The sequence below is a fragment of the Gadus macrocephalus genome, chromosome 20, assembly GCF_031168955.1.
Source record: "Gadus macrocephalus chromosome 20, ASM3116895v1".
Lineage (NCBI taxonomy): Eukaryota > Metazoa > Chordata > Actinopteri > Gadiformes > Gadidae > Gadus > Gadus macrocephalus.
Window position 1 is genome coordinate 13,349,019 of NC_082401.1, and position 22,537 is coordinate 13,371,555.

Sequence of the window (22,537 nt, forward strand, 5' to 3'; positions counted from 1 at the left end):
TTTTGACAAAGCTTTAGGTTCTGGACCTTTCCTCCAACAGTTTAAGACGCGTTCCAAAGGGACTACCAACAACGACTTTAAAGAGCTCCATTACTTAAAAGCACTGACAACACAGGGAAACTGCCCAGGTTGTGGAAATGCTCCATATCCCTGTGTACCTTGCCCCATGATTATCTTGGAATCCATAAGGCGTTTAAAGACCTTACCAAACTACAGTCGTTAAACTTAGCCGGCAACGCCCTAACAGAACTTAAAGACTTTTGGTTTGAAAATCTCCAAAGTCTGACAGAACTCTGGCTATCATTCAATCTTTTACAAAATGCCATTCATGGTGAACTGAAGTGTTTTAGTAGTCTTTCAATGTTACAACATTTAGATCTTTCGTTCAATTACGAATTATTACGAATAAAACATACCAAAAGACCCTTCGGCTGTCAAACGGTTTTTCAAAGCTTGTTTCACTTAAGGTATTGAACTTGGTTGGTTTAGTTTTTAGAGAAATTGAATTTCATACCTTGAAACCTCTTGTTTCGCTCAAAAACATTATTGTGCTAAATCTAGGGACTAACTTTGTTTTTCATTCTAATTCCACTATATTCAAAAAACTCCCACAGTTGAAACAAATATTCCTATCAGAGAACAGACTGTATACCGTTTCAGTAAGTACGGCTAAAGCACCTGTACTCGGGGGAAACGTTGAAGCCGACCTGATTTCTTCATCATATCTGAGGCCCCACCCGTTGAAGCCTTTTAGAATTTTTGCTACTGCAGAGTGTATCAAGGCAGGTAATGTGCTGAATATTAGCTCAAATAATCTTTTTTTCATTACTCCGGAGCAATTTGAAGGCTATGATAATATCTCATGCCTTAACCTTTCGAGAAATGGGTTTTCATCTGCACTTAATGGGGCAGAATTTGTGTCGTTGCCTAATCTGACATATCTGGATCTGTCATTTAATAAGATTGAGTTGGCCTTTAGCAATGGATTCCAAGAATTACCGAAGCTCAAGGTATTGAATAGCAGTTTCAACGACCACTACTTTAAAGCCTATGGGATCACACATAATTTAGATTTTGTTAAAAATCTGCCTGTTCTTGAGATATTAAATATGAGCAATAATTGTATTCATACTTTAACTACCAAAATGTTACCGAGTGAGTCATCAAATGAGCTTCGATTGGGACACAATGAGCTTGGGACTCTTTGGAAAGATGACTCGTATATAAATCTGTTTACTAATCTCACTAATACTTGACATTTCTTCCAACAACATTGCTGAAATTCCTGATAAGGTTTATGTTTTGTTACCATGGCAGCTCACAACCCTGTTCATAAATGACAACAAACTCTCAGATTTTAATTGGACTAAACTAGAACATTGGAACAACCTCCAGACCCTCGAAGTCACAATGCTATGACTTATGCAAGAAGCGTTACAACCCGTACTTTAATAACCCTGAATCTGGCTCATAATCAAATTGCACAAGTCTCAAATGGATTTATAGAGGGCGCCAAAAAGCTTAAAACCCTCTCCCTGAACCACAACGAGCTTACCGTTATCAACCAGACTAACTTTTTAGCAAAACCTAATAAGGACCTTCAAACGTTGTCTTTACATGGGAACCCATTTCAATGCTCATGTGATGCACTGGATTCTATTCTTTGGATTGAAGGCAACAATGTCACCATCCCAAGCCTGAAAACGGACGTCTACTGCTTCGTATCCTACGGCCATCCTCAGGTGATGATTTATTTAGATTTTGTCCAGTGTGCCAACAACACTCTGGCGCTACAGATCCATTCTCACGACTTACTTCATCGTTGTCACCACGTCTTTGGCAACGGAGGCGCACATCTTCTACTGGGACGCCTTCTAAGTCCTCCATTATCTGAAGGCCAAATGGAAGGGCTATCGTTCTTCGGCCTCGTCAGACTATGTGTATGAAGTCTTCGTGACCTATGACACCAAAGACCCCTGGTTCTCGGAGTGGGTGCTGGAGACGCTGAGGGTGAAGCTGGAGGTAGAGGGGGAGAAGGCGGTGCCCTTGTGTCTAGAGGAGCGGGACTGGCCCCTCGGTGTCCCGTTGATCGACAACCTCACCCAGAGCATTCACTACAGCCGAAAAACCCTGTTTGTGCTGACCAATGCGTACGCCAAGACGGGGGTGTTCCGCTTGGCCATGTACCTGGCCCACCAGCGGCTGCTGGATGAGAACCTGGACGTGATCGTGGTGCTGATGTTGGAGCCGGTGCTGCAGAACTCCCACTTCCTGCGTCTGAGGAGGAGGCTGTGCAGGGAGAGTGTTGTGGAGTGGCCCAGGACTGCGGCCGCTGAGCCCTGGTTTTGGCAGAACCTCAGGAATGTAGTCAGGGTGGACAACCAGACGATGTACACCAGCACTTATTCTCAGTACTTCACCTGCAGCCGGGAGAGAGACTGAAGCTGTAGCTTGGATGTTTTCCTCTTTTTTTTTCTGAATTTCAATCATGTTAACTGTTACTACTATTTAACATGTAACTTAAATTTACTTGTAGTTGTAGTACGCTATTTTTGCAGTTATCTTTGTTGAGTGATGCTTTTGAACTTATCTTCTTTATGGGTTGAATGCTATAATGTGTGTTAATAATGAACCACTTTTAACAGCCTAGTTTTTGGTCATAGTGTTATCAGGCTTTGTTTTGTATTGCTGTTGTCTTGTGGATTCAAAAGTTCCATAATATAGGGCCTCTAAATATTTTAATTAAGGTTTGCCTGAGGCTGAACCGTTGTCATTTCGGAAAGGTTGGTCAACCCTCAATAATATTTAAATAATTATATAAAGACCTCTGTGAAGAAAATAAGTAGAAATTGGCCAATAGTTCCCGAAACCAATGTTAAATGGGATTATTTTATCAATGACCTTTTGGGGCATTCCATATAGACTAGGGCTGTAACGATACGCGTATCAAACCGAAAATCGCGATACTCAAAGCCACGATCCTGTCTCGCGGTGTGAGAAGGCAGAAGCGCGATATGCCCTTTCTAACTCTTCGGTCAAATTGTCCGATTGAAATTTGCTAATAATTTGTCTAAATAATAGTCTGCTGACAGCGCCCCCTCCTATCGATGCCGTAAATATGTGACGAGATGCCCTCTCTGTGATCACAGCTCTCCGTGGCTACGGAGGATTGCATTTCTCCACAGCCGTCGAAGTCCTCATATGCGATATGAACGACATTTATCCAGAGTTGGCCAAGCGCGAAAAAAATTGCCTGTGTGATCCTGTCTCTATTGTTTTGTGTGATTTGACTGGCAGTTTGTCTGCTTATAGGTCGGAATGAAGCGGCCACCGATTATTGACAGGATGGGTACTTTATTCTACTGGACTCTTTCGCTTCTTCACTAGACACACGCGCTACCGCTCGCTCTCCTCGCTCGTCCACTCACTCGCTGACGTCACTCACACACGCATACGCACACTGCCATTCTCCCGCACACACATATGCTACTCGTAACACTATGCCTCGTTATTGCGACGTTCATGTTTTTCCTCATCTATTGAAAGTTAGGCTATTAAACATGTTGCATTCTATACGGCCTGATTATGTCATTATTTAAGCTACATAGCCTAATAAGAAGCGCTAATAAGGATATTTGAATAAACCAACCAAACAGTTAAAGGGGCCCTATTATGCCTACCAGCAAAAAGCATCCTCCAACTGCAATCTTTGGTTATTTCTTTATTAATTTAGCTATACTTTAATAGTATTATTTCGGTTCAAATCTGTTCAGTGTTCCAAATTATTTGTTATTAAATTTTACATTAAGATAATTGGTATTTAAGTGTTGTTTAAATAAAATGCTTTTTAAATTTAAAAGAATCGTGGGATGTATCGAACCGTGGGTCAAAAATCGTGATACAAACCGAATCGTGAATTTGTGTATCGTTACAGCCCTAATATAGACTGTGAAATATTTCATGTGTTTTTTAAATCCAAAAGCATTCAATCAATTACAAAAAATATCAAGAGATATTCAGACAAATCAATGCAAACAAGTACTTTCCCTTTTTTGTCAGCACCCTCATTAAATATAAAAAATGAAGAACCATAATCGTTCTTTCTTTGTCATTGAAGTTATCATGTAACCTTTGATGAAAAAACATTTGATGTATTGTCGTTATTGCTGTAATTATTTCAAGTGCTGAAGTAAAATGTTCCTCTTATCCCGTTATGTTTCTTTTTTTTCATTGAAATTACACCACAAGAGGCTCTGATAGTGAAAACAAACTGTTGTAAATTAACCAACAAATAAGTTACTTAAAGGCTTCTGAAGGTCAATGCTTTTTACCACCGAAAAATTGTTTAGCAGTACATACATTTCCCAAAGACCATACCCTATGGCACACACTCTGCAAAGTCTACTGCTAAACTAAAACATACAAACATAAGTAGGTACTAAATGGGTACTTCCTAAAACACAAACACTCCTCTCTGTTTTGCAATAATAAGGAAGTGAACTTTTGATCTGGAGTACACTAAGACACCTGTTGCTTTCACTGCACGTTCACGTTGAACCGCCATGTCACACTACTGTTCCATCCACCTCTCAGCCGCTCTTGAAGAGCAGAACACATTGTGAGACTTCTCAGGAGCGATGGACCTGGTAAGTTTCAAGCCCAGCACAACTTTGTCAGACGCAAGGTTATTTTGTTAGTCGATGAATTATATACTACTCAATACCCTACCAAATACTGGTATGTGCCTGTGTTTAAAATGCTCCGGGATGGGGGGGTGCAACCAACAATGTAATAACGGCCAATAACGTAATAACTGCCAATAACGTAATAATTCAAATGTAATATAGCCAATAACGTATTAAATTGCCATTAATTTAATAACGTATTACGTTATGGATGGTTATTACTTTATTGGCCTTGTATTAAAAAAAATCCTGTAGACATTATATTTACATTGTAAGATGTGTAAGATGTAACTTTTGTACTGTCATGTTGATGTATTTTGAGTGCGACGGTCTGGGAATACGGGGCAGGTAGATGAGTATGCTAATGGAAACGGGAATGCCTGTAGGTTTGAGCGTTGTGATTGGCCAAGGGTATGTTAGGGGGAGCCACACAATGGGGGATATAACTGGATACGTCGGGACTCTGCGCAAGTTCTTTGCAAACAAACTCAGGTTTCTTTGCGACATTATGCAAGTTTTAATAAAGCCTTAATCTTTCAAAGTCCTTCTTGACCTCTAGTATTAGATTGTCGGTGTTTCAGCTAATGTCTCATTCCCGCAGCCCCTAGCGTTCCAGCGGTGAATTGCAATACCATACTGAAAACTGCAACGCAGAACTCAGAGTCGAAGGGTGTGCCTGGTCACGGAGCTGGATACACAGAGCCCTATAACGGAACCCTAAGAGTTACATATAAATCCAAATCGACCAGATGTTTAAGCATGTGTTGCAAGATGCAATATTAAGGCTAAGTGCGACAGTTTCTCTCCAGGAATTGAAAATATAATAAAGTGATACCACAGTTATTACATTATTGGCTCTGTTATTACATTTTCAAATGATTTTTTTAATACAAGGCCAATAACATAATTACCATCCAATAACTTAATACGTTATTACATTAATGGCAAAAAGTTATTACGTTATAGGCTCAACAAACTTATTACATTTTTGGCAATTCATTATGTTATTGGCTTCATTACATTTTAATTATTACGTTATTGGCAGTTATTACCTTATTGGCCGTTATTGCATTATTGGGTGCTCCAAGTTGATTGGTGGGAATGTTCTTTTTGTGGTTGCAGATTTTAGCGAGCCCATTGGTTATCTATCAAAGTATGTAAGTGGCAGGGTTCCTTTACTGTTGACAATTTACCTGGTTGTGTGCATCAGTTTTAAGTGAAGCAAGATTCCTCTGAAGAAGACCTGGTAATGCATCTCTGAATACCAACCCACTCTACCCCACCCCCCATCTTCCTCCTCCCCTTTCATTCAGGAGAAAGGAGGCGTCTTCATCCTGCTGTGTCTCTACCTGCCATGTCTGAGGCCTCTCGGTCTTGACGCGTCGACGTCCATGCGATGGTACCCCAAAACTCTCCCGTGTAACGTCAGCTTGGCCAGCAACGGTAGTGCGGTCATGGTGGACTGCACCGAGAAAAGTCTCACATCTATCCCGAGTGGCATCCCAGGGAACGCCACCAACCTCACACTCACCATCAACCACATTCCTGAGCTGAACGCCACCTCCTTCCACGGTCTGGAGAACCTCACAGAGATCGACATGCGATGCAACTGTGTGCCTATGAAGATCGGCCCCAAGGATCGTGTGTGCACCAAGGGCCTGACCATTATGGAAGACACATTCAGCGACCTGAAGAAGCTGCAAGCGCTATACCTGGATGGCAACCAGCTGGACGGCATACCTAGGGGCCTGCCTCCAAACCTCCGCCTTCTGAGTCTTGAAGTAAACAACATATTCTACATTTCTAAAGAGAACCTCTCGGAGATCACAAATGTTGAGATCCTCTACCTGGGTCAGAATTGTTATTACCGAAACCCATGCAATGTGTCCTATAGCATAGAGGCTGGGGCATTTTTGCAGCTTAGCAATTTGACATTGTTATCTGTTAAGTCCAACAATTTGTCTTATATCCCATCCCTGTTGCCTTTAAGTTTGAGGGAGCTGTATCTCTATAACAACAATATTGGAAAAGTCACAGAAAAAGATTTTAAAAACTTAACTAATTTGGAAATCTTGGATATTAGCGGAAACTGTCCCCGGTGCTACAACGCGCCTTTCCCTTGTGATCCTTGTCCAAACAACTCCCTTAAGTTACACAAGAATGCGTTCAAAACATTGGCCAAACTCAAGATCCTACGCATGCACAGTAACTCCTTGACCACCGTGCTTCCTGAATGGTTTGCCAACTTAAAAGAGTTGAAGGTGCTCGACCTCTCGTCCAACTTTTTGGCCGGGGAGGTGGCGCACTTTAACCTTCCAAATGCCCTCTGCAACCTAGAGGAGCTGGATCTATCATTCAACTACGAACTGCAGAAATACCCAGCCACTTTGAATCTGAACCCCTCGTTCTCCGTCCTCCAATCACTAAAAGTGCTTAGGCTTCGGGGCTTTGTGTTCCAATCGCTGACCATACAAGGCATCCAACCACTGATGCTTTTACCCGACCTGGAGGTTTTTGATCTGGGCACAAACTTCATTCAAATGGCCAATCTCAGTGTTCTGATGGAGCTGAAAAGCTTTAAAATAATCAATCTGTCGGATAACAAAATATCCTCCCCGTCCGAAGGCCCAGAGCCATATAACTCTGTCTCTGCTCACCAGGCTCGGCTTTGGTCACCTATGACCGGTGCTCAACAATTTGGGGATGAGGGCGTGAGAGAGATACATTACTTCAGGTATGATGAGTATGCACGTAGTTGCAAATACAAAGATAAAGAGCTTGGAGTTTTTAACTCCTTTGTCAATGCACAGTGCAGTCATTTTGGCAAGACCTTGGACGTAAGCAGGAACAATATATTCTTCCTCCATTCAAAATTTTTAAATCTTGGCGATCTGAAATGCCTTAATCTATCTGGAAATGCAATGAGCCAAAGTTTAAATGGCAGTGAATTCACTTATCTCAAAAATTTAGAATATCTTGACTTCTCAGCGAACCGTCTGGACCTTCTTCATCCCACTGCGTTTCAAGAGCTCCAAAATCTGGTCATCCTAGACATAAGCCTCAACAATCATTACTTTGAATCAGAGGGGTTGACCCACATGCTTAACTTCACTGAAAATCTACCCAAGCTAAAGATACTTCTCATGAACCATAACAAGATTTCAACATCTACTAACACAGAGATGAGCAGTTACTCCCTGGAGAGACTGGAGTTCATAGACAACCGTTTAGATATGCTTTGGAGAGATGGCGATACAAGGTATATCGGATATTTCAAAAACCTTTTGAATCTACACGTTCTCGACATCTCTGAGAATAACCTTAACTTCATTCCCCGCGAGGTATTCCATAACTTGCCAGATAGACTATCCGAACTATACATTAGAAAAAATATCCTCACTAAATTTTTCTGGGGAGACATAGACAAGTTGACTTTGTTGAAGATTTTAGATCTAAGTGGGAACCGTCTCACAAGAGTTCCCATGGTGCTTTCAAACTGCACCAAATCTCTCCAAAAACTGATTTTAACAGGAAACCAGATAGAAAATCTCTCCCCTGATTTCCTGAAGGATGCGTTCAGCTTAAAGTATCTAGATCTCAGCTTCAACAAACTAAAATACATGGAACACTCCAGTCTCCCTGATATCATTGTGAATAATATGGACATGCTCCTCCTACACAACAACATATTCACCTGCACCTGCAACACCACTTGGTTCATTGAGTGGCTCAACAGCACCACAGTCACCATCCCCCTTCTGGCCACAGACGTGACCTGCGACACCCCGGGGGCACAGCGAGGTCGCTTGGTACTCACGGTGGACATGCTGGCCTGCCAGTACCACTACCTGTCCCTTGTGCTCTACATCCTGCTGACGTCCACGCTGCTCGTCTTCGTCACCCTAGCCGTTTCCAGCCACCTCTTCCTCTGGGACGTCTGGTACATCTACCACTTCTGCATGGCCAAACTCAGAGGCTACGGCCGCCAGCCCTCGTCGCAGAGCTGCCCGTATGACGCCTTCGTGGTGTACGAGAAGAAGGACCCGGCGGTGAGCGAATGGGTGATGAACGAGCTGTGCGTTCAGCTGGAGGAGCGGGGGGACCGGCCCCTCCGGCTGTGCCTGGAGGAGCGGGACTGGATCCCTGGGTGTCCGGTGGTGGACAACCTGTGCCAGAGCATCCATCAGAGCAAGAGGACGGTGTTCGTCCTCACCAACCGCGACTTGAAGAGCGGGAACTTCAAGACGGCGTTCTACATGGCGCACCAGCGGCTCATGGATGAGAAGGACGACGTCATCGTGCTGATCTTTCTGGAGAAGGCAGCGAGTAACTCAAAGTACCTGAGACTCAGGAAGAGACTGTACAGGCGGTCGGTCCTGGAGTGGCCGACCAATCCTCAGGCTCAGCCATACTTTTGGTTTGGCCTCAGAAGCGTGCTGGCTACAGAGAGTAACAAGCAGTACAGTGACATGTTCAGGGAGACGCTGTAATGAAATTACAGATAAAATGTATAAAAAATAAAAATTGAGTACATCAAATCGGCATTTTCAACCATGATTCATTGGAACTAAAACATGAACAATATATGTACCAAAAAAGGGAAGTAAAAAAAAGCTTCCATCCGCTACTTGTTTATAGTTCTATTTGAAGCTGCTGCAGTCTGATTAGGTGTGTTCACTTCCCCCACAAGAGAATACAGCTATTATCCAGTGCTATTGAATTGACATTTAACGACTTTTTACAAATTATATCTTGCGGGTTCACCACATTCATTATGGTGAGTTGTTGAAACATTCATTAAAAAAGTGACTCATATATACTCTCTAAATCTATATCTTTGTGATACATTTTTCTATATTTTCACATTTGTTAAAAATATCTTCCATGTCTCATTCTAGTTTTAATTATTTTTTTCTAAATACAATAATATATAACCATGAATTAAAGTTATACTACAGAGTTTTGGGAATATTTGTGATTAATTTTTATTTGTATTTCTGATCATAAATTCATAAATTATTTAATGTGCTTTGTATAGACTAAAAAAAGGCATCATTATTTCTCTTCCAATATTTGTATCGTCCGAATACACCATATTGTGTGTGTATGTGCATGTATGTGTGTGTGTGTGTGTGTGTGTGTGTGTGTGTGTCTGTGTGCGCGTTCGTGCGTGCGTGTAACCCGCATAAAATGTTGTTGAAAATGATAATACATTTATTTAACAGAATAGTTCTTCTGCTTTATGTTATCTACAGAATACCTCCATCTACTGGTTTTACCTTGTCGGTCGACTACTTCTGTTTTTACATCAAGGGAGTCTTACTGCCATGTTCCAACCCAGTACAAATTGGATGTCCCGGCAGTTTCCATGTGATGTCACTGGACTGGTGTTTGACTGTGAAGCAAAGAAACTTCAAGAAATACCTGACGGGATAACCAGCAATGCCACTGTAGTTAATTTTTCAAAAAACAATCTTTAGCAAATACCAGGGAATGCGTTTTCTCGCCTGAATATAATCTTTACAACGCGAAAATGCTTGGCCTGCAGGATGCCGACATCAAAGAGTAAGCTTTAAAAATCAGACAAAGCTGCTATCATTGGATTTGAGCAACAATCGTCAGACTCATATCCCCGGAGATCTTCCTCCAAGTCTGACAACGATTTGGCTAAACAATAACAGATTCCTGGTACTATACAAGGACCTATAACAAATGTGAAAAATCGAATCTTGCAAAGAAACTGCAATTTTAGCAATAATTGCTCCATACCAATGAACATTTCAAATAACACTTTTGCAGTTTTGACGAAGCTCGAGTTTCTGGACATTTCCTTCAACAATTTAGGACACGTTCCAAAAGGACTACCAAAAACGCTAATAATCCTATCACTTAGTGACAACCAAATATATTACATTTCTGAAGAGGACTTTAAAGAGCTCCATCACTTAAACGTACTGAGCATTAGAGCTGTAGCGACGCGTCGATGACGTCGACACGTCGATGACGTCGACACGTCGGTGACGTCGACACGTCGACGTCAAAAATTCGTCGACGATTTTCGTAGACAATGGACAACAACACAGAGAACACAGTTCGCACTTTGCTGAGTCTGTTGCTTATTTGGATACATGTTTACCGTTTAATGGGAAAGAAGGCTCGTCGCCTTTATAATGTCCGTGGTCGTCGCGCGCGACTGCGCGTGTCGGCTCATTTGCATCTGTACCGTAGCGGCCCGTACCGTAGCAACACACCTCTCCCAAGTGGCCAAATTGGCCTGGCCTGGCCAGACTGGCCACACTCACACTCGCAGATTTGAGCACGGCTGGCCTTTCATTTTGTATAACAGTGAAACTATTTTATTTATTTTATTTTGTGTAAAGCAGAAGGTTTTTTGCTGTGCAAAACTGTTGTTAAATAAAGTATATTATTAAGAATTTTTTGGTATTTATTTGACATACATTATTTGACATACACAACAGAAATAGATAACCATCCAATTAGTCATTAGATTAGTCGATGAAATAATCGCCCGATTAATCGTTTAATAAATAATCGTTTACCCCCAGCCCTACTGAGCATACATGGAAACGGCCAAAGATGTGAAAATGCTGCATATCCCTGTGTACCTTGCCCCAATATTTCTCTTGGAATCCACGCGTTAACTAACCTTAACCAACTAAAGACATTACACTTAGCAAGCAACTCCCTGACAGAACTTAATGATTTTTGGTTTGAAAATCTCAAACATCTGACAAAACTCTTGCTATCATTCAATCTTTTAGAAAATGCCATTTAGGGGGAACTTAAAGGGACTCTTACCTTTGTTGCATTTTTACACTTTTTTTGGATAAGGTTAAATTGGTATTAATAAGGTAATAACACTCTAATATGCAAGACAGACCCACCAGGAGTAAAAACAAACAATTATTTTACTCTCATAATATTTAGTGAAAACTTCAACCAATAAAATTCTTCGGACCGAATGACCTTATTGGCCGACAGACCTGTCTGTTTGCTGCATGGATATATAAGGTTTTCCGTCTGCTTCTTGTGGCGCATTCGGGCCCGCGTCATCAAGGCGCGTCCTCAACTAGAGGGTTTGTTTTGATTCCACGGCAGACAGTAGCGAGTAGCGACCGTAGCGACTGACGATGGCAGACCAAAGTGGTCCACGGCGTACTGAAACTGCACCATTCAGTCCGATTAGGGGACTCATCTCGGACTCGGACTCACAGAGTTACCCTCCCCTGGAGCCTCAGGAAGACCTCCAGACTGTTGGCCACCAACTGCACCATTCAGTCCGACAAGGGGACCCGATTCGGCCTCAGAAGCCAAGTGGTCCCGCTCCCCTGGATGATTCTCAGGACCTCCAGACCGTTGGCAACCAACCGCACCACTCAGTCCGATTAGGGGACCCGTTTCGGACTCAGACGCGAAGTTGTCCCGCTACTCTGGAGCTCCAGGAAGACCTCCAGACCGTTGGCAACCAACCACCACACTCAGTCCGATTACGGGACCCATTTCGGACTCAGACGCGACGTTGTCCCGCTACTCTGGAGCTCCAGGAAGACCTCCAGACCGTTGGCAACCAACCGCCACACTCAGTCCGATTACGGGACCCATTTCGGGCTCAGACGCGACGTTGTCCCGCTAATCTGGAGCTCCAGGATGGTAGATATTATATGACCCCTGGGAGTCTAAACATAACCCATGGGAGTCTAAACATAATCCATGGGAGTCTAGAACTTTTGTACTGTAGCGACCCTGGGACAGTTAAATACTTTGTGTGTTATGTGTTACATTATATTTCGTTGTCCGTTATGCCAGTTGTTCTATGTGCATGTAATGTTCTTCTTGTCAATCAGCGTGGGGGCTAATCATTAGGTCAGCTGGGGGAGGGCCTTGGAAGAACAGGAGGGTGGGGGCCTGCACGCGAGTGAGACCGTGTTGGGGGTTGCCGGGGTAACCAGGGTTTGTTTTGTGTCGGTTTTCTGCCGTTGGTTGCAATGTTACGGGTTTCAGTGACCTGGTTTTGGTTCATTAAAACTACCTTCAACTACTAATGACTCGACATCATTATGTCACCGGCGAGGTCGTTACAGTACTCTAAAAAATAACGCTTAGTTTTGTACTCGCTTAGGGGGTGGGGCATTGGAGGAAGGCGGGATGATTTGAATGTGCTGTAATTCTCAAATGCAACAAAGGTGAGAGTCCCTTTAAGTGTTTTAGTAGTCTTTCAAAATTAAAACATTTAGATCTGTCGTTAAATTTTAGACTTAAAACAAAAGACTATTAAGCTGGCAAACGCTTATTGAAAGCTTAGGTCGCATCGAGTATTGCACTTGGTTGGTTTAGTTTTTAGAGAAATATAATTTTATACTTTGAAACCTCTTTTGGCACTCAAACACCTTATTGTTGTAAATCTAGGGACTCATTTTATTTTTCACTCTAATTCCACCATATTCAAAGATCTCCCACAGTTGCAAAACATATTCCTATCCGAGAACAGACTGTATCCCGTTTCAGTAAGTACGCCTAACCAACCTGGCCAGGGAGGAAATGTTAAAGCCAACCTGATTTCTTCACCACACCTGATGGCCCACTCGTTTACATGCTGGTAGCACTTTGGCTAATCCAGAGTGTATCAAAGCAGGGCGTGTGCTGAGTTTTAGCTCAAATAATCTTTTCTTCATTACTCCGGAGCAATTTGAAGGCTATGATAATATCTCATGCTTTAACCTTTCAAGAAATGGCTTTTCATCTGAGTTAAATGGGACAGAATTTGAGTCGTTGCAAAATCTGACATATCTGGATCTGTCATCTAATAAGATTGACTTGGCCCACAGCAATGCATTAGGATTACAGAAGCTAAAGGTATTGGACATCAGTTTCAACGACTACTACTTTAAAGGCACCCAGTGCAACTTTCGAGGCTTAAAAATAAACATTCAATTTCTAGTCTTTTTTACACGTAGTAAGTTTCAATAACTCCATACCATTACATACCGACATTTAAGCAGCAAAGATGAGACGTCGTTGTGTGGTGAGAACTGATACAAAATCGATAACAACAACAATGCCGCCATTTTCTTTATTTTTTGTAACCTACAATAAATAAAGCAGGCTTCCAGTCAATGGAAAAATGGCTTCTCCCCACCGGCGATTGTTGTTGTTTACGATTTTCTATCAGTTCTCACCACACAACGACGTCTCATCTTTGCTCCTTGAATGTCGATATGTAATGGTATGGAGTTATTGAAACTTACTACGTGTAAAAAAGACTAGAAATTGAATGTTTATTTTTCATTGAATGTTTACATAAAGTTGCACTGGGTGCCTTTAAAGCCTATGGGATCACACAAAATTAAAATTTTGTTAAAAATCAGAATGTTCCTGAGATATTAAATATGACCAATAATTGTATTCATACTTTAAAGGTGCCATGGCATGAAAATCTCACTTTATGAGGTTTTCTAACATAAATATGAGTTCCCCTAGCCTGCCCATGGTCCCCCAGTGGCTAAAACTTGCTTTCGGTGTAAAACGAGCACTAGGTGTTCTGCTCGCCTTTGAAATAATCGGAGGCTCAAGCGCGCTGATTTGGAATGTGGTTTCCTATGTCGTCACACTGCAGTAAGCTCCTCCCCTAACTCCGCCTGGCCCGCCCGGAGACTTGGCCCTGCCAATGAGACACGACCGTGCGAGTGGGGGGCATCTCAGCCATGGTTGAGAAGGAATTGGGGGAAAGGAACTTTGGCTTTGACTCGCTGAAGTACATGAACTGCGACTTGCCGCCGGTTGCCGCGAGGCACCACCACCGTGAAGCACCACCGCCCGGCAGCAGGCAGCCGGCAGCAGGCAGCGCGCGGTTCAGTCTACTTCAGATTGATGTGAAAGTAGAAGAACCAGATACGTCGCAGAACCCAACGAAGTCGTTTGTGATTCATAATATCGTCTTGAGGCGCACACAGCTTTTGGCCGTGATAATATGTATTATATGATATTATTTAGATATAGAGCTGACGCAAGTGTTGTACACTTCCTTGTTGGGATAACCGTTCTGCTTTTGGTGTTATGGCGCATAACACGTCAGATTCTCTTCTCTGGTATTTCTACAATGAGACTTGTAGTGGAGGTTATCTCAGCCATGGTTGATAATGAATTGGGGGAAAGGAACTTTGGCTTTGACTCCCTCAAGAACATGAACCACGACATGGAGGAGAAAGGGATTGTTGGCGGCGAATGTCTCCCACTTGAGCCACGCTTCCCGCTGCCGAGGGACCACCGCCTAGGCGCTGCAATTCATAATATCGGCTCACACAGCTTTTGGCCGTGATAATATATATTATATGATATAGATATCTATGTAGGCTATCTATGTGAGCTTCAGGACTCCCGTGTGTTCTAGAATATTTACAGAACACGGCTAAAGGCTGTGTGCGCCTCGCCATTGCGATACATCCACTGTACAGAGCGCATGGTACCGTGGCTGCAAGCTGCTCAGGGCCACACCCCCACCCTCCTCCTTGACCCGCCTCGCTCCTCCTCATTTGCATTATAGCTACAGACACCAAAACAGAGCATTTGGGGGAAGCTCAATGTGCGACTGGCTCGGAGTGGCTGTAACTGCACCACGGCTGAATTTCGGGAACGTCTTTGAATACTGTGTTAGTGGCCCACTAATACCTATATTAAAGCATCCATAAAATAGCATGTCATGGGACCTTTAACTTCACTGAACTCTATTAACACAGAGATGAGCAGTTTCTCCGTGGAGAGACTAGATTTCAGAGACAACCGTTTAGATTTGCTTTGGAGAGATGGCGATACAAGGTACATTGGATATTTCAAAAACCTTTTGAATCTAAGCATTCTTGACATCTCTGAGAACAGCCTCAACTTCATTCCCCGCGAGGTGTTCAATAACCTGCCAGATGGACTATCCGAACTATACATTAGAAAAAATATGTTCACCAAATTTTTCTGGGGAGATATAGACAAGTGGACTTTGTTGAAGATTTTAGATCTCATTGGGAAGCGTCTCACATGAGTTCCCATGGTGCCATACTTTTGGTTTCGCCTCAGAAGCGTGCTCGCTACAGAGAGTGACAAGCAGTACAGTGACATGTTCAGGGAGACGCTGTAACGGAAGTACGGCTAAAAAGTATAAAAAATTAAAATAGAGTACATCAAATCAGCATTGTTATAAGAAATCTGCAAGGATTCTATGATTCATTGGAATTAAAACATGACCAATCTATGTACCCAAAAAAGGGAAGTTAAAAAAAACTTCCTTCCGCAATTTTTTGATGGTTCAATTTCGATGAAGCTGCTGCAGTCTTATTTAGTGTATTCACTTCACCCACAAGAGAATACAGCTATTATCCAGTGCTATAGAATTGACGACTTTTAACAAATTATATTTCGGGTCCACCACATTCACAATGGTGAGTTATTGAAACATTCATTGAAAAAATGTTATTCAACTTTTAATTTTTATTTTCAAAATACAATAACATATAACCATGAATTAAAGTTACAATTAAGAGCTTTGGGGAAATAATTCCATTCTTTTTTGTTTGTATTTTTGATCATACTATAGTAATAATTGTATCAATATTGTGCTTTGTAAAGACAAAAGAAGGCGTCATTAATTATTTTCAAAGATTTGTATTGCCTGAATACACCATATTGAGTATGTGTGTGCATGCGTCAGTGCGTGCATGCGTGTGTGTAACCCGTATAATGTTTTGCTGAAAATGATGATACATTTCTTCAACTGAATAACTCTTCTGCTATGTTATCTACAGAATACGCCCATCTATTGGCCTTACCTTGTGGGTCGACTTCTTCTGTTTTTACATCAAGGGAGTCATACTGCCATGTTCCAACACAGTACAAATTGGATGTCCCGGCAGTTTCCATGTGATGTCAATGGACTAGTGTTTGACTGTGGGGCAAAAAATCTTCAAAAAGTACCTGACGGGATAACCAGCAATGCCACTGTAGTCAATTTATCAAAAAACAATCTTCAGCAAATACCAGGGAGTGCATTTTCTCATCTGAAAGATCTCACTGAACTTAATCTTAACAACGCAAATATGCTTGGCCTGCAGAACGCCAACATCAATAAGTATGCTTTCAAAAATCTAACTAAGCTGCTATTGTTGGATTTAGGTAACAATCGTCTGACTTATATCCCCGGAAATCTTCCTCACAGTCTGACAACGATTTGGCTAAACAATAACCGCATCCTGGTGCTAAACAATAACAGCTTTTCTGGTATAAGAAATGTGAAAAAACTATTCCTGCAAAGAAACTGCTATTTGGGCAATAATTGCTCCAAGCAATTGAACATTTCAGATAACACTTTTGCAGTTATGACGAAGCTCGAGTTTCTGGACCTTTCCCTCAACAATTTAACACACGTTCCAAAGGGACTACCAACAACGCTAACCGAACTGACAATAAATGACAACCAAATATATTACATTTCTGAAGAGGACTTTAAAGAGCTCCATCACTTAAAAGTACTGAGCATACATGGAAACTGCCAAAGATGTGAAAATGCTGCATATCACTGTATAGCTTGCCCCAATATTTCACTTGGAATCCACCCCAAGGCGTTTACTAACCTTAACCAACTAAAGACATTGCACTTAGCAGGCAACTCCCTGACAGAACTTAATGATTTTTGGTTTCAAAATCTCAAACAACTGACGAGACTCTTGCTATCATTCAATCTTTTAGAAAATGCCATTCAGGGTGAACTGAAGTGTTTTAGTAGTCTTTCAAAATTAGCACATTTAGATCTGTCGTTCAACTTTAGACTTAAAAAATACCCAAAGACCGTTCAGCTGTCAAATGCTTTTTCAAAGCTTAGGTCGCTTCGAGTATTGCACTTGGTTGGTTTAGTTTTTAGAAGAATTGAATTTGTTACTTTGAAAGCTCTTTTTTCGCTCAAACACCTAACTGTGCTAAATCTAGGGACTAACTTTATTGTTCACTGTAATTCCACCATATTCAAAGATCTCCCACAGTTGCAAAGCATATATCTATCAGAGAACAAACTGTATCCCGTTTCAGTAAGTACGCCTAACCCACCTGGCCAGGGAGGAAATGTTAAAGCCGACCTGATTTCTTCACCACAACTGATGGCCAACTCGTTAAATTTTGGTATCACTTTGGCTAATCCAGAGTGTATCAAAGCAGGGCGTGTGCTGAGTTTTAGCTCAAATAATCTTTTCTTCATTACCCCGGAGCAATTTGAAGGCTATGATAATATCTCATGCCTTAACCTTTCAAGAAATGGGTTTTCATCTGCATTAAATGGGACAGAATTTAAGTCGTTGCCAAATCTGACATATCTGGATCTGTCATTTAATAAGATTGACTTGGCCTATAGTGATGCATTCCAGGAATTACAGAAGCTAAAGGTATTGGACATCAGTTTCAACGACCACTACTTTAAAGCCTATGGGATCACAAATAATTTAGATTTTGTTAAAAATTTACCTGTTCTTGAGATATTAAATATGAGCAATAATTGTATTCACACTTTAACTACCAAATGGTTACAGAGTGATTCATTAAAAGAGCTTCGATTTGGACACAATGAACTTGGGACTCTTTGGAAAGATGACTCGTATATAAATCTGTTTACTAATATCACTAATTTGAATATACTTGACATTTCATCCAACAACATTGTTGAAATTCCTGATAAGGTTTACGTTTTGTTACCATGGCAGCTCACAACCCTGTTCATAAATGATAATAAACTCTCTGATTTTAATTGGACTAAACTAGAACATTTCAACAACCTCCAGACCCTCGATCTAAGTCACAATGCTATAACTTATGTAAGAAGCGTTACCACCCGTTCTTTAATAACTCTGAATCTGGCTCATAATAAAATTGCACAACTGTCAAATGGATTTATAGAGGGCGCCAAAAGGCTTAAAACCCTCCTGCTGAACCACAACGAGTTGACAGTTATCAACCAGACCAACTTCTTAACGAGACCTAAAAACCTTACAACGTTGTCTTTACATAGAAACCCATTTCAATGCTCATGTGATGCCATGGATTTTATTCTTTGGATTGAAGGCAACAATGTCACCATCCCAAGCCTGAAAACGGATGTCTATTGCTTCGTATCCTACGGCCATCCTCAGGTGATGATTTATTTTGATTTTGAGCAGTGTGTCAACAACACTCTGGCACTACTGATCTCCATTCTCACAACTACCTTCATCGTTGTCACCACGTCGATGGCAACGGTGGCACACATCTTCTACTGGGACGCCTCCTACGTCCTGCATTACCTGAAGGCCAAATGGAAGGGCTATCGTTCTTCGGCCTCACAAGACAACGTGTACGACGTCTTCGTGACATATGACACCAAAGACCCCTGGGTCTCTGAGTGGGTGCTGCAGACGCTGAGGGTGAAGCTGGAGGTGGAGGGGGAGAAGGCGTTGCCCTTGTGTCTAGAGGAGCGGGACTGGCCCCTCGGCATCCCGGTGATCGACAACCTCACCCACAGCATTCGCTACAGCCGCAAGACCCTGTTTGTGCTGACGAAGGCGTACGCCAAGACGGGGGTGTTCCGCTTGGCCATGTACCTGGCCCACCAGCGGCTGCTGGATGAGAACCTGGACGTGATCGTGGTGCTGATGTTGGAGCCGGTGCTGCAGAACTCTCACTTCCTGCATCTGAGGAGGAGGCTGTGCGGGGAGAGTGTTTTGGAGTGGCCCCGGACTGCGGCCGCTGAGCCCTGGTTTTGGCAGAACCTCAGGAATGTAGTCAGGGTGGACAACCAGACGATGTACACCAGCACTTACTCTCAGTACTTCACCTGCAGAGAGAGACTGAAGCTGTAGCTTGGACGCTTTCCTATTTTTTTCAGAATTTCTTTCATTTTAAGTTACTTAGATTTACTGGTCGTTGGGCTATTCTTGCAGTCATCTTTGTTGAGTGATGCTTTTGAACTGATTTTCTTAATGGGATGAATGCCATGATAATGTTTGTTCATAATGAACCACTTTTAACAGCTTAGTTTTAAGTCATAGTGTTATCAGGCTTTGTTTTGTATTGCTGTTCTCTTGTGGTTTCAAAAGTTCCATAACAATTTTTTATTAAGGTTGGCCTGAGGCTGAACGGTTGTCATTTCAGAAAGGTTGATCAACTCTCACTAATATTTAAATAATTATATAAAGACCTCTGTAAAGAATAATAAAAAAAAATGGCCAATAGTTCCAGACACAATGCTAAATGGGATTATTTTATCAATGACCTATTGGGGTTTTCCATGTAGACTGAATCAGAATCAAAAAGCATTCAATCAATTATAAAAAATATCGAGTGCCCTTGAGACAAATCATTGCAAACAATTTGTTTAAAAAATGTGATATTGTTTACTTTTCTGTAGATTTGTTGAATACTTTGCATATTAGCATTGATTGCTTTCCCTTTTTTGTCAGCACCCTCATTAAAAATTTAAAATTAAGAAAATACAACAGAATCTTTCTTTATTTGTCAATGAAGTTATTATGTGACCTTTTAATGACACCACAAGAGGCTCTAATAGTGAAAAAGTGTTATAATATAACCAACAAATGAATAACTTAAAGGATTTCAAACGTCCATGCTTTGTACGACCAAACATTGTTTAGCAGTACATACATTTCCCAAAGACCATACAGAATCACACACACTCTGCAAAGTATACAGCTAAACTAAAACAGACAAACATTCGTAGGTACTCAATGGGAACATAAACACAAACACACTCTTCTTTGTTTTGCATGAATAAGGAAGTGAACTTTTGATCTGGTTTAGCTACCCCCAGACACACTAGCTGTGTTCGAAATCGTTCCTTATCACGGATATAGTGCACTATTTAGGGTGCTCGCCATTTTGTAGTGGTCTTCAAAATCTCAGTGGTTACTTTATTCACTATATAGTAGGGGCGTAGCGATACATGTATTGAACCGAATCGGTACGGACGACACGGTTCGGTTCATGGATTTACACGGAAAATAAACGCTATAAAATTAAATAAAACTGGCGTGCAAATTAATTAATGTAATGCCAAACTAATGTTAGATCCGCGATCTTCAGGGACAACTGAGACGCCTGAGAGGGTGCAGGCAAGTTGGAGCTACTCACGCAGTCCGTTGATTGGTCGACAGAATCGCGAGGTCACAATGCTAACGTAGCTGCCGCAGCTATCGCGATCCGGTTTAACCCCCCCCCCCTCAATAAGGGTACTGTCGGCGGTGGAAACGCGAGTCGTAACCAGTGGCGATTTTGGTTTGGAAACTCTGGTGGGGCCCATGCAGGAAAATATTATAACGCAATCCAGAAATACCACATATTACTACCATCACAAAAAAAAATGAATCTGCGAATCTGACAACATATATTAGGCTATTATAGCAATAGCACCACCAAATGGCAGCGTTCAAGATCTCACAATATCAAAACTCAAGAAAACAACAACGTGGCAACAATAAAAACACAACGGCGCACACCCTTTACACAGCAATCAATATACAAAGCCACCACTCACAATATACCAAAAAAATAAGAAGTATGGTTTAAGTTGCATTAAGTTTGCAGCCTTTTGCAGGCCACCATACTGTACAATTAACAATGAATCTAGCCTGATAGAGTGGTTGCCTATTCAGACCTGGATAATCCTGGTTGAAAATTTAAGTAAGTTTGGGCTAAGATGGTAATTACCTGTGCTTTAAGGACAGTGCTGTCTGGTCTCCTTTGTGTGGCTGAGGTGAAACACAAGCATTTTTTTCCGCTTGAACAACTCCTGGTTGAACGATCTATTCTTGTCCTTTCCCTCTTGAATAATGATTAAATCCGTCGGGCGATGTGGTCCCAAACGTTTTATCTCCAACTTCTGTTCAAGTGCTAAATCTCACATGAGACAGATACTCAACACGATTCATCATTTGAATGAAACGTCCATTTGTTGTTATTTACTGTAACAGTAACTACGTTTGCCAGCTAGCAAGATCTGATCGGCTCCCGCCGTAAACCCCGCCCTTTCTACAAATCAGCCAATGAGAAGAGCTGTGGGGCACTAAACTTCTGGCCCCACCGCCGAAACAGAAGCGGGCGCTGCGCACGCGCTTGCTCGCGCAACAGCACCAGTTTTCTACACTGCAGCAGACGGAGCCATCTCGGCTGTGCCCCACCGAGCGGAAATGACGAGACGGAGCGACGATCTATTTCACACACAACTACTACACTACAACAATTGCGTTCATCCAATTAAAACTGCGGACATGTAATTAATTATTAACAATTAATGTATTATTAACTTATGCTCAATGACATTTTTGAAAAAAAAATTAAAAGTATAATCGTGCCCTGCACGGCAGCGTTCTCTGGTGGGGCCGTGCCCAGTGTGCGAATTAAGGGGGAGCAGGGGGAGCTATAGCTCCCCTAGTGGTGACATGAGCTCCCCTGGAAACATGGTTTGTGAAATTTTGGGGGAGCTCTAAAATATTTATATGATATCCAAATAAATGCTATTTTGGGCATGTCTTTCTAAAAGGTGTAAAATAAGTGAAATACAATTATATTTTGAGTTTATGATTCATGAAAACAACGTAGCCTAATGCTCGTCATTATTGCCGCTCGAAGCGTGGGGGCGCTGTCTGCAGCCCCACTACCCAATCACACAAGCTTGTTTCAAGCCTCTCCAGGCATTGAGACGTTTGTGTGTTGTTTTATAGCTGTATTATTAATAATAATGGCATTATAATTGTTCATGGTTAGGCTGCCGCTATAGGCTGGCTGCTTGTGTGTTCTGCTCTGAGTTGATTTAA

General features: G+C 41.9%; 2 protein-coding genes and 3 pseudogenes across 2 annotated transcripts; all 5 read left to right on the plus strand.

The window, feature by feature from the left end:
- The first annotated feature begins 366 nt into the window (after positions 1 to 366).
- LOC132448286 (toll-like receptor 8) lies at positions 367 to 3,862 on the plus strand (annotated as a pseudogene).
- An 83-nt stretch (positions 3,863 to 3,945) lies between these two features.
- On the plus strand, positions 3,946 to 9,223 carry LOC132448283 (toll-like receptor 7). The gene is made up of 2 exons (XM_060039440.1): positions 3,946 to 4,646; positions 5,999 to 9,223. Exons 1-2 carry the CDS (start codon positions 4,638 to 4,640, stop codon positions 9,173 to 9,175), a joined length of 3,186 nt encoding a protein of 1,061 aa, XP_059895423.1. The 5' UTR covers positions 3,946 to 4,637; the 3' UTR covers positions 9,176 to 9,223.
- Positions 9,224 to 9,371: 148 nt separating this feature from the next.
- On the plus strand, positions 9,372 to 10,672 carry LOC132448935 (toll-like receptor 8; annotated as a pseudogene).
- Positions 10,673 to 10,685: 13 nt separating this feature from the next.
- Positions 10,686 to 13,589, plus strand: LOC132448936 (toll-like receptor 8; annotated as a pseudogene).
- Positions 13,590 to 15,996: 2,407 nt separating this feature from the next.
- On the plus strand, positions 15,997 to 20,169 carry LOC132449005 (toll-like receptor 8). Its single transcript, XM_060040583.1, has 2 exons — positions 15,997 to 16,132; positions 16,496 to 20,169. Exons 1-2 carry the CDS (start codon positions 16,130 to 16,132, stop codon positions 19,565 to 19,567), a joined length of 3,075 nt encoding a protein of 1,024 aa, XP_059896566.1. The 5' UTR covers positions 15,997 to 16,129; the 3' UTR covers positions 19,568 to 20,169.
- The last annotated feature ends 2,368 nt before the right edge of the window (positions 20,170 to 22,537 follow it).